The 12,928-nt window shown below is 40.3% G+C and overlaps 1 protein-coding gene across 4 annotated transcripts in view; it reads right to left on the bottom strand.

Annotated features, from left to right (window-relative positions):
- Positions 1 to 1,769: 1,769 nt before the first annotated feature.
- The window catches only part of casz1 (castor zinc finger 1), an 83,183-nt gene continuing 72,024 nt past the window's right edge, over positions 1,770 to 12,928 (bottom strand). For 3 of the 4 annotated variants that reach the window (XM_017486867.3, XM_017486868.3, XM_017486866.3), the window contains 5 exons: positions 11,513 to 11,684; positions 9,571 to 9,719; positions 8,667 to 8,901; positions 7,475 to 7,825; positions 1,770 to 5,140 (listed from right to left, as the gene is read on the bottom strand). In XM_017486867.3, the coding sequence (XP_017342356.1) occupies positions 3,879 to 5,140; positions 7,475 to 7,825; positions 8,667 to 8,901; positions 9,571 to 9,719; positions 11,513 to 11,684 (2,169 nt within the window). In that variant the 3' untranslated portion in view covers positions 1,770 to 3,878. The remainder of the gene's footprint in view (positions 5,141 to 7,474; positions 7,826 to 8,666; positions 8,902 to 9,570; positions 9,720 to 11,512; positions 11,685 to 12,928) is intronic. The other variant, XM_017486869.3, reaches the window with a different exon arrangement.

The following is a 12,928-nucleotide window of genomic DNA, read 5'->3' as shown; positions in this document are numbered from 1 at the left end:
ACCTCAGTTTCTTTCCTAAAGTCATTTCCCCCTCCCACGTTCTAAGAAGGAGACATGTAATCCACTTACACTCTGCTCTTCTCTTTATATCTGTAATTAAAACAGTAAAATGAGCTGTCACTTCAGCGACAGCCGATGCTGCGTGCACTGGTTGCTTCCGTCTGTTTATTTTTTCTTCTTCTTGTTGTTTTTTTCCCCCGTAATATAATTTTCTCTGTTTATTATTATTATTATTATTTTATTTTATTTTTTATTTTTTTCCAGGATTATGTACAGGATGCCAGCTGGCAGACAGATGGTGGTGGCTTCGCTCATTTTATTTAAAGAAACACCCTGAAGGGAGAGGAGGGGAGACGAGAGAACAGCTGGAGCACGACTGGATCGGCCTGGTGAGAAAAAGAACCGGTTACTGCATTAACCTGTAACAGATTATCATCGTTTTGACCCTAGATGTTAGTGTGCATTTGTAGCTATTTTAGGTCATGCTCTTGAGTTTCTGCAAAAAAATAAAAATGCATGTGTTTTGTGTGCATGTGTGTATGTATGTGTGTCAGAATGCAGTGAGAGCAGCGCTGCTGTCTTGCCACAGGCCCTGCCATTCACAGCAGGGGGGCTCTGTGTGTGTGTGTGTGTGTGTGTGTGTGTGTGTGTGTGTGTGTGTGTGTGTGTGTGTGTGTGTGCGCGTGTGCGCGCACCCATTAGCTACTTGGCATTCTGGGAAAGCCATGCGTAACCCCACAGCTCAACTCAAACCACAGCAAGCAAAACACGGCTGGTTAAAACACACACACACACACTGCTCGGCAAGTTTGACTTGTAATAATTAGATTTCCTTTATTTTTTTAACTTTTTACAAATCCTGCTATTTTACACACATAAAATGTATTCAAGTGCACAGTATCATCTCCCAGCCAAAGAGCCGTTTTTTTCTTTTCTTTTTTTTTTTTTTTTTTGTCGTCGTAGTTTTTTTTTTTTGTTTGTTTTGTTTTGTTTTTTTGTCGTTTTTTCTTTTTTAAACATTTTGTGTCTTTTTGTCATTTTTAATCAGGAAACAACTAGAGTGGACATGAATTGAGCCCAGCTTGCACTTGAGAGCCGAGAGCTTGTCAAGAGATGCATGCTGGAATACAAGTGAACAATAAACTCCATTAAATAAAACAAAACAAAACAAATCACACACACAGAGGAAGAAAAAAAAAAAAAAGAAGAAAGAATGGCAAACAGAAAAATATTAAATAAACCAACCATGAACCAGATGTACATTGTCCCTGTATTTAAAATATGATTTCCTAATGCAAAAGTAGACTTGGAGCTTCACCGTTTCAGTGCTACACTGAGCCGTTTAAAGATTTCTCATCACTAACAGGCTATCTCTATGGGGAAACCATGAGAATAACAATCAAATCAAATCAAATAAATCACACACACATGAGCAAACTATTCTTATTCTTTCAATAATGAACCTTTATTCTTTATTTCTGCAGTTTTTATCCGTTTTCTTTTTAAAGGAAGCTTTTAATCAAAGAGCATTGTGTTCATATATAGTTTTTTTTTGTACAGAAGAAAATACTATACAACCTTTTTTTTTCCCCTCCTGCAACAATATTTCGAAGATAATCATCTACACATTTAATTACCTAATATTATGATAGTTCTTTCAAAGCCGTGTTTAAGAAATGATTAATTTCTCGCTTCAGTTTTTTTTTTCTTCTTCTCTTTTCCGCTACACAGTCACTCATTTTCTGCTGAAGCCAGGCAAACAAAATTCATTGTTTTGCTTTGTTTTTTTTTTTTTTCTTTCTGTAATTTGGAGCGGAGCACTGCAGTAATTTCCTCTGTATAGAATTCATTTAAATTACAGTCGTCATTAGTGTTACTCGTTAGGCAGCCTTGCTTCTGGCATGCCTGTTTCATATTGAAATCATCCAATCTCAGAAGCAAAGAAAATCAGTCCCTTTTTTTTTTTTTTTGCTTTTTTTTTTTTTTTTTTTTTAAATAAAACACAGAACAACAGGTCTTCGTCACACCGACAATTATTTGTGCATCAAAGCAAAGTGGAAAAAAAAAACAACCCCAAAACAAACAAAAAAAAAAACATTGTATAGCAATTTCCCTGTTAAAAGATATATGCCATTGTATTTCTGGTAAAAATGAATCTAAAAAGTGCAAAAAACACCCTAAACATTTCTCTTTGCAAGGTCACATAAATATTAAATAAACGGTTGTAATCGGAGCTAGACCACAGCTTTTAGAAAGAGAAAACGAAGCTTGAAACGTAGCTTTTTGTCTGTATTATTCACACACTCGAGCATTTCTTACAGCGACTCTGTGACACGTTCTTCCATTTTTAATCCACAGCCAAGAAAGTCTCTCTGTTAAGAGCAGATATATGAGGTTTCTAAAGAATCTTCAACCACAGACTCCAACTGGGAATTTTCGCACTACCTTTTTTTTTTCTTTCTTTTTCTTTTCTTTTCTTTTTTTTTTTTTTTAAATATCCATGCTACTCAAATTGTAATGAAAGAAAGAAGAGAACAAAATTACCTACAAGCTACTAGATCTTCCCTACGTTCAGAGAACACACTTCCGTCCTTGTGTCTAATGGATACTTGAGTGCATTGTGGGAGTCCATAGAGGGCCGAAGAGCTGGCATTGATTCCCTTTTTTTTTCCCCCTGGGCAGCAGCACCATCAAGTATTCATGATCCTCCCCGGTCTCGTCCCGTTTTCCCAACGGGCCGTTCTGCAGCAACAAACACCAGTGTCGACTGGTCACGCCTGTGCAAGTGGAGGACTAATGCAATGATAACAGTGACAACAATAACAAACGAAGAAAAAAAGAAAAAAAAAAAAGCAACAATAATGCAGTGATGCACACCGTAACGAAACGTCTTAAATAGAGGCTTGACTATCTAACCTCGTCTATACAAAAGTGCACTAGCAATATGCAATGCCAGGAAAAAAAAAAACAACCAAAAAAAAACAGTCCTCATTTCAAAGAGAGGAGGAAATAAAAATGGAGTGCACACTAGCTTTTTGGTGAGGTGCGTTTACTGAGATAGATGTCTTATGGCCTGAAACTTGCAGTCACTGACGCTGTTTGTCCCCGAGAGACACACTGTCCAAATGGAATGGAGCCTATGACACAACTGAGAACATGTATGTGAAAACTGTGATGACTGGAAATAACCTTTAAAAAAAAAAAAAAAGTGAATCAAGTGTGAAATGGAAAATGCCAAAGCAATATGACGGGCCCCTGCACTAACAGTAATAATAATAATAATAATAATAATAATAATGCAGGATGTTAATAAATCAATTGTTCAACACATTCATTTAAAAAGGAAAAAAAGACTTCTTTGTTTTAAAAGCGTGCCATTACTTTCTTGGATTCCGCAGTTCAGTGACTGCACTTCAAATGTATTTTAACATCCACACACGTACTGTATATAGATACTCATATATATATATATATATATATATATATATATATATATATATATATATATATAGACTGTTTCTTACTTATATTTTTTTCTCCACACACAAAAAGTAACAAAATAGAATAAATTAAATTCAAACATGCACGCACACACACAAAAAAAGACTGATGCGTAGGAAAATGTTTACATTGCCACCCATGTGTAAAAGACGGCCTCGTCTGTCTGTCTGTTTCTCTGTTCATTTTTAATGCATAATTAAATTAATAATGTTGGTCATCATGTAAACATCGTAAATCATTTTGGGCCTTCACTTTTCTTGCGTATTTGTCATTTCCTTGTCATGTGCGGTGTCTCTAGACGTGATAAACGAGGCCACTCGAACTGGGGTTTGTTCATTGCACGCAGGGATTGTTTCTTCGAGTGCGTACAGCGTGGTTCACAGGTCGGCCTCGGACTTGTCTTTTTCCAGGTGGGAAGCCTCGGCATGGTTCATGGAAGCATCGAAACAGTCTTCGTTGTCTTTCTCTCCATCGTGCTCGGGCAGGGAGTCGTCGTACGAGTCCGTGTTCATGTCTTCCTCCGGGTCGTCCTCATCGTCCTCGTCGTCCTCGTCCTCGTGCGTGGGCTCTTCGTCGGGTGACAGCTCGTCCTCGGGCTCGCCTGACGTGCCCGTGGTGTCATCCTGTGGATTGCTCAGGCTCATGGAAGCAGGCATGGAAGCTCCAGGCCCCATAGAAAACAGTGCCTCGCGCTGTTGTAGCTTCTTGCTCAGGTCCAGGGAGTCGCTGAGGCCCAGGCCGCTGGCATTCTTCAGGAAGAACAGTGAGCTGCTGACATCGGTGCCAAGATTCAGAGAGCCATCCAGGCTGAGGGTTGAACGTGTGTGATTGGGGTACTCGGTGCCCATTGCTGAAGCGAGGTACATGGCTGCATTATTGTGGGGCAGCCCTTGAGCACCAGGTGATGTAGGGGGTAGACTAATGGAAGTTGGTGGTGCCACCAGCCCTGTCTGGTGTTGCCCAGCCTCCCGGTTAGGAGAGACGGACGAGGGCACGTCGCCACGCTCTTGCTTCTCATGCTTGCGCTTGTGCGAGTCCATCTGCGACATGCCTACCACTGTATGCTTGCACTCAGGGTACGTGCAGTGGAAGTGCGAGCACTTGAGCTTGTACTTGCAATCGGGCACGGTACAGTCGGTGCTGGAGCTGAACTGGCAGAAGCCGGCAGCGCTGATTACGTCCTGCTTTCCGTGGTGCTTGCGGTGAGCAGTCACCTTGGTGCTGTCCGTGCAGCGGAAGGAGCAGCGCAGGCAGTGGAAGTGTGTCGAGTTGCCCGAGAACTGACAGTCGGCCACGTCGCAGCTCAATGACGCCTTGAAGCGCTTGAAGTCATCAAGGACGAGGTTGTCGACGCGGTCGTGGTGTTGCGCATGCTTGTACATGTGAGTGCGGCCACAGAACCGGTAGCCACAGTTCTCACGGGTGCAGTGGTAGTGAGTCACCTTGAGCGAGAACTGGCACGCTGTGTCCCTGCAGTCCTCGTACAGGTCGTAGCGGCGGAAGCCGTCCAGCATCATGCCCTCGTCCAGCATCTTGCGCGAGGATGCTGTCTTGCGCCGCTTGCCGTATGGTGACATGTCCTCGATGATCCAGAAGCGCTTCTTGGCACCACTTGCTGCTGGAATGGAGATGGTATTCCCTATGGATGCCAGAGAGAAAAGTGTCAAGTCAGGGCCGATGAAATGAAGCAGTGAGTCTATAAACAAAAATACTCTAGAGCTGGAATGAGCACAAAGGATTTACACAAATCATGACCGTGAGCAAATATACAACCTACTTCCTCTGTCTGACATGAGTCCATACTATGATCTAACGGAACACAGGGATGCTCATTGTGTTTCTTACAATAAGTACATGTTTGTCTGTGGTGTATATTAGGTGTAAAAGTAATGAGTCTAGAAATTCCTCTGTGTGTAACTTTGGGCTTTAGTGAGCAGCCTTAGGTCACTGCTAATGCTAATCCCTGTCTGGAGAAGTACGGCCTCTATAAAACCCTGGCACAATTAGGACAGCTAATGGAAGACAACACAGCACAGTTCACTGACAGTGTGTAATACACTGCATGTACTCTAAAAGGTTGGAATAAATTTTGTTTAATAGATATTACCCAGTAGGGAAAAAACATCCTTTAAGACAGGTACTGAATGCTACATAATGTAGTCAATGAAAGTCATCATGAGTAGATGATTTACGATTACTACTAAGTTATAGTTAAAAATTGTTTTTGTAGCAAATACACAGGTGGACAAATTATTAGGCTAGGTGCCCAGGACAAGCAGATTATGTGTCCAGGCTATCAATGTTTTATTAGTCATTGCCTGGCAGACAAGTGACTCAGACAACTGCTCAAATAGTGATTACTAGCATTTTTCTCCTGCCCATTAACCACACAAAAACAAAGCCTGCTCCTTATTTTCATTTTATTTGTTTTATTAGCACCAGGCTGTATAAATGCCTTTAAGTATCTAACTCATCATACATATTCTTACTAGCTTGCGTAATCATATTTGAGTATTTTCTTAGTATGTTAGTATCTTAGGAATAAAACGGCACAGACAGATTTATGCTCATGAAATGTAGAATAAATATCACTGTCAAGTGTATATTGCTGTCAAGTTCTCAAGGACATCTTGCTAGCAAGCTAGCGAACACAATGTTTACTTAATTCAGTAGTTAACTTAGCAGGCCGCTGACATAGCATTACCTAACAATACTAGCATATATTGTTTTGCATGGAACACCCTCCAATTGGTCTAATTACAAGGATAAACAATGTCATCCCCAGTCTGACTTTTCCACATAACCAGCTGACTATCTCATCATACTTTTATGTGGGTTCATTTACATTAGATTTACATTTTCTAGCCTAGTCAATGCTGCTCGCTAGCTAGCAAACATGACTTCCTTGCTAGCAGCAAGATGCCTTTTCTCTTGTATTTTAGACACAAACATGGATTCTTTTGTATGATACATAGGCTAGGTATTATGATTTTAATAGCTAGTTAGGTAATATAACAAGCTAATTTCCTAGCTAGCCTGAAAGATGCCCTTTGTGCTTCATATATTGTTACAGAATCACTCTGTTGTTAGTACAGAAACTAAAAAGGCAGCAATATGGCTTTCTCTTGCAATATAGCTCATTTTTACCTCAGGTGTTAACTTAAAAAACAAACTACTGAACAAAATGTTTCAGCTTACAGTTTATGTATTTTCAACCATAACACAGTCCCTACAGTTGGTCCATCTAGCTAGCTGACTTACTCCTTGTACTTTCATGTGGGTTCATTTACATTTTCTAGCCTAGTTAATTTTCCTAGCTAGATAGCTAACATAACTTCATTACTAGCTTGCCAGATGTTCTTTAACAAACCTGGATTTTTTCCCTCCCAAGTTATACTTTGGATAGATATTATGATCATTTATAGTAGCTAGCTAAATAATATAACATTAACTTGTTTCCTTGCTAGCCAGAACGGTATCCTTGCTCTTCAGATATTGTTAGAGAATAACTTTTTTTTTTTTTTATAGTACAGGAAGTAAAAAGGCAGCAATATGGATTAACCTTTGTCATTAGTTAACTTAAACAAAATGATGTAACTTAAAAATATGTATTTTTCAAACATAAAACAAACCCTCTAGTTGGTCCAGTTAGCCATATGAAATATTTACAGTGATGTGTATTAACACACTTACCAAGCTGATTAACTAGGTAAGTGTTTATCCTGTGATAAATGGGGTAAATTAACTGTCATATGTTTAATTTTTTCATGTGTTATTAACTGTAAAGTTTCTGTTCCACCAAGACATTGAAGGATTCACTTTCCTGGATTTGTCCACCCCGTAATGCCTTGTTTGAACTAAAGCTATTGATTTACTGCTTCATTGGTTCAAAGACAAACACAAACAGACAAGTGAGGCCTGAGTCACTCTACTCTAGAGCTGCAGATGTCTAACAGAGGCAGGAGAGAGGTACCTGCAGCGTCCTGCACTATAGGCACGTCATTTTTAACCGGAGACGGAGTGGCAATGATGGGGCTGAAAGCTGGTGTGTTGGTTGGCATGACAACACTCCGAGTGGCTCCAAGAGAGGCGCTGAGCAGAGAGTATGAGACACAGGTTGGAGAGAGGAGGTATGGGAGTGAGGGAAGAGGAGGACGCAGGAGAGTTGGGGGGAAAGAAGGAGGCTGGGACTGGAGCGGAGCCTGAGGTAAAGGTGGAGGAGGAAGTGGAGGAGGAGGAGGAGGTGGTGGTGGTGCAGATTGAGAGGTGGGGGGAGTGTCAGCAGAGGTAATGGGAGTAGGAGCAGGGATCTGAGAACCTGGTCCTACAGAGATGCCAAGGAAAGTGGAGGAGAATGGTGGAGAAGAGGAAAGGAAGGTGTGGTCGAGAGATTCAGACAGGTGCATACATATACACACACACACACACACACACACACACACACACAGGGATGGGAGGTAGAAAAGGAAGAGATCAAATAATGAAATACCAAAAGCCAAATGGTGACAGAAAAAAATCAAACAGCCAAAAGCAACAGTGATGAGAATGAAAGATAAATATTTTTCGAACCAAACGGTGAAAACATGTAAATCATTCCGATGCAGGAAAGGCTAGAATCGAATAGCGAAAGCCCAGATTTAAGCCCAGAGATGTGTACTCTCTCAGGTTGACATAGTGTAGGTGGATATTATGAGTCTGTGATGCCTCAGTTAAGTTGCCACAGGCATGGCATTAATGTGAGGAGGAGTGTGTTTGTGTGTGGACGACTATATGATGAATTTACTGCTCCATAATTTGATAAGTGTCATTACTGCTGGTAAACACCGGCTGCCTCAGATGCTTCATGAACAAGTTGTTACGTTTATAATTGGCAATGGAAAAGTACAGCAGAGGCAGCTATTTTTAATTGATGCCTCTTGTTAGGGGCATAAACCCCAGAGGATCTGAACACACAGTGATCCTGTGACGCCTGTACAGTACAGCTGATTAACCAACATTCATACATTTGAACATTTTATTCCACTAGCTAATGACTGCCATCTTGAGCCTTCTATTGATTTCAATTCACTTGAATCAAACGTTCTCTTTAATGGAACCTAAGATGAAATATTCGTGATGGTAAATAAAAGTGATGATGATTGATGATGATGGAGAAGAGTCCTCACCTGCAGGGGAGCTGTCATTGCCCACAGGAGTGCTGGTGCAGCTGCGGTCTTGGTTGGACGACTCGGACGAGAGGCCCAGTGGACTTCCTCCACCCATGTAGTCCATGTAGTCATCGTTGTCATCCGCCATGTTGGAGAAGCTTTGAGACAGGCTCGAGTGCGTGCCCATGGTGCCGGAAGAGGCCATGTTAGCCATGTGCTGCATCTCATCTGCTTGGTGACCAGGAGGCATCACCTAGCACACAGGAAACACAAATCAGTCCACAAACCAAAGGCTAAACATTTCCTATGATACGATTATCAACGATTTGCATCACAGTCAACTTATTTGTGCTCCTTATTTGTGCATATGCAAAACAACAGCGTCGCTTGCTAACTGGGTGGTTCCAAAATTGAGCTGCAATTTAGCACTTAAAAATGAAACTTTCAAACTTTTTCAACATTGAATCTATGAAAACACGTTTAACCATGTTAAAAACGTGCAACAATACCTACGTTTCTGCAAAAACTAAAAAAGCTAAAAATGAGTAGCAGGGTTGAGGGTTTTTTTTTTTTTTTTTTAGCATAAAATTAGAAAAAACACTAATGGCATGAGGACATAAAGGAAATTCTAATGATTTACTTAAAATTTTTCAAATTTATGATTTATTTTCAAACTATAATTTGGGTACAGGAGTTGTGAAATATTTACACTTATATATGTGTGTATATGTGTGTGTGTATGTATGTATGTATGTATATATATATATATATATATACATACACACACACACAAATACATATAAGTATAGGGCAGGGATGGGCAAAAATGCTGCAGAAACGATACTGATGTTTTGATGTCGTCCCTGGTTACTTTGTTCAGGTGGACAGTCATCGCATCCATACCCTGGTATACATAACCTACCTGGGACGGGACTCGGTCAAAGTTCTTTCCCAGCATCCTCCTCATGTGCTTGCGGGCGTGAGACGTCATCTGGTGCTTGAGCAGGAAGGAGAACATGCAGCCTTCACGGATGCAGTGGAAGTGGCTGTTCACCTGGTTGTACTTGCAGCCTAAGAAGATAAAAACAGAAGGCGTTTCTGATTAATACCCAAAACGCAACAAAGGGCCGACCTCCTCGTCGCCGAATCCAGCACTGGATTCTCAATAAGATGAGGTGGTGATGAGGAAAAGCCTGAGCAGATGAGTCCGGCTCTTATTACTTTCTCCAAAGTGTCACACTGAGAAAGTGAAGCTTTCGGAGATTAGACCTGTGGTGCTCTTTATTACAATGACATCTTTTATTCAATTTGGAATTTACATAAATACATTCTGCATTTGGAGAGGCAATAATGCACAACCCTGCAAACCAAAGTAAACACACAATTATTTCCATATTAAATTCATTTTTCACAACCTATCTTCTGTTATTGTATTTGTTCAGTCCATCGCTCTTTTCCTCTTTTCTACACACTCCTCCCTTCATACGGTAGCCCTGCAGATTTTTAATTGCTATATGCTTCTTCTTCTTTTTTTTTCTTCTTTTTTTTAATTAAATGACTGCTTTTTTTATGGGCTAATCAAATGGACGCTTGTGATAATTTTATTGCAAATAATGCACAGAAAAAAATAATCAAAAGCGGAGCGTTCAGGGCAGGTGCTGGCTGGTCTGTTACCATGGCATCCTTGGCACGGCAGGGTGCAACAAGCTGCTTGTCGTCAGATCGCTTTTGTACGCACGCACGGGCAAGACACTTTAAACAGAGCGAGCTGAGCAAATAAGAATGACAAGCCGAAATGTTGCAGATCTTTGTGCCTGCGCTTCCTGGTAACCTCATCCTCAGTGGTGTGTTTAATGTTGCTGCCATGGATACCCTGCTCCCAGTCCAGCTGAACCATCAATTCCTCATCATCCTGCTGCTTGCTTTGGTAACATGAGTTGTTTTTGTGTGTGTGTGTGTGTTTTTTTTTTTTAAACAACTGAGGTGCTACAAATCTATAGAGTTGTGCTTTTTGACACTTTGTTTCCACCCTGTCATAAAGTTTTTCTTTTTCTCTTCTGCACAGAAGGGGAGGAGAGAGAATGGGAGGAAGAAAAAAAAAAGCTTTCAATTTGCCCGTGTGATGATGATCGAGGTTTGAAAAAGAGCAACACAAACAGACCGAGCTAGACAGGCACAGTAATTAACAAACATGTGTAATTGCTCATTCCTGACAGGTTAAATATACCCAAGAAAACAGCCTCTGTTTGATTGCTTACTATAAATACTGAAGTATTAATGTATGACAAAAAAGGCAGACACCATTTTTCTTGGGCTGATTTTAATCTAAATCAACCGTCCCCCAGCTTTAGAATGTGCCGCAGACGTTTATTATTATTATTATTATTATTATTATTATTATTTTTCGTATACATGGCTCAAACTATTTATGAAATATATATATTTGACATAGCCAGGAATTTGATGGAATTTCGACTTTATTAAATATTTAGTACAAAATGTCCAGCATCAGCACGCTAATACTAATGTGATGAGACACGGATACTACCAGGAAACCTTTTACAGAATCCTGCTTGCTGCTTTTGTGCTTTCAAAACTGTGCGTTCAGAGCGGAGGAGTGTATTGATCGCTGATGTGATCTCACACCTTTTCTCCTCTGCTCTGATATGTCCGTGTAGAAAGCAGGGCTTCGACTAAATAACACCGACAAGAAACACTGGCTTTGAATCTTAATAATAGCATGTCTGAAATAATGAGGTGTGTAGGAAGTCTGTACACCACAATGGAAGATACACAAGTGATCAATACTAAACACGGCGAATTACAATATGTATGATCTGCTGCGTCGGAGCCGAGAGGCTTACCGAGGCGGCCGCACTCCTCTCTCTTGGTAAAGTATTTAAAGCCGTTGGCTGCACGTCGCTCGGCTTTTTCGTGCTTCTTGACGTGCCACGGCAGCTTGGTGGTGATGTTGGTGACAAAGAAGCAGCCTGGTCTCAGACAATGATAGTGTCCTCTCATCCTGAACTCACAGTGCTGGGAGACAAGACAGACATATCACCAATGAGCAGAGTTTTAACAACCAATCATTTGTTAAACCTGTTAAAGCTCTTTCTTTCACCAGTCAAATTGGTCAGTAGGTGTTGATTAATCTTCTATAACAGCAGCTCTGACAGTAGTTCCAGCTGCAAGGCAAATTACAGGGACTTGTATGGCGGACACAACCCATTTATCCAAAACTTAGAGCTGGGCGATATGACAAAAATATCATATCATGCTACTTGAGGACATTTCTACGCTACACAATGCGTATCACGATATATAATTTAGCTAACAAGCCGTTAGCTAATGATTTTTTTTGTTTTTTTTTAAAATTACGTCAAATCGACGGACTCATTCAGTACCGTTTCATTTGTTATTATTAAAAACATCAAAATGACCACCATACTAATGATATTTCAGAAAACTGTATATAATTGATCACAGTATCGATATTATATTGATGTATCGCCCAGCCCTACAAAGACTAATCATAAACCATCTTAAATGTTTTTTTTTTGTTTGTTTGTTTGTTTGTTTTTTTACGTGGTGTTATTTACCAAAGAACAACACACCATTGATTTTGTGAAGTTTACTGTAAGGAGACGTTTATTTAACATTTATGGAAGGAGTCTCCGGTGTCAGCGCTGGTGAAGGAAAAACTGTTTATAGTTTTTATAATGTATGTGATAAAAGGAATTTGTTTCATAGATGTTCTAGAACATTAAATGTCACTATAACTGATTTAAAAAAAAAAAAAAAAAAAGAGTGACCATTCTTTAATAAAAAATATTCATTGTAATCGTTGGCAAATTGTTTGAAGTATAAAAGGAATAGAACACTTCTGGACATGCTGTTTTAGGAAAATAATCAACTTTGGGGTTGTAACAGTTGTTTACATTTCATTAGGATAAAACTAAGCAGCTGAAGGTTAAAGGTTATTACTCAAGGGCTGAATGTGAGCTTTGTGGTGGTAGGATTTGAACTCATGTCCTTCAGAGCAGCAGCCCGATGCCCCAACCACTGAGCTACCACTGCTGTTCCTGATGTTTTGTTGGGCCACCCGATTTAGTTTTATTCCCTTAATTATTCCGTTAATTAGCTCCTTCCCGTTTCGCAGTTTCAGGGTGCACTACAGCAGACGTTTAACTGACCAGCTCTGTCGGAATGTTAAGCACTGAGCCCACTAAAGATCACTGGAGCAAATCGAAGCCTATGTTTTATACGACTAGCTCACTGAG

Source organism: Ictalurus punctatus, chromosome 15 (genome assembly GCF_001660625.3).
Source record: "Ictalurus punctatus breed USDA103 chromosome 15, Coco_2.0, whole genome shotgun sequence".
Taxonomy (NCBI): Eukaryota; Metazoa; Chordata; class Actinopteri; order Siluriformes; family Ictaluridae; genus Ictalurus; species Ictalurus punctatus.
Note: the sequence above shows the minus strand (reverse complement) of the source record. Positions and strands in the feature narration are given on the sequence as shown.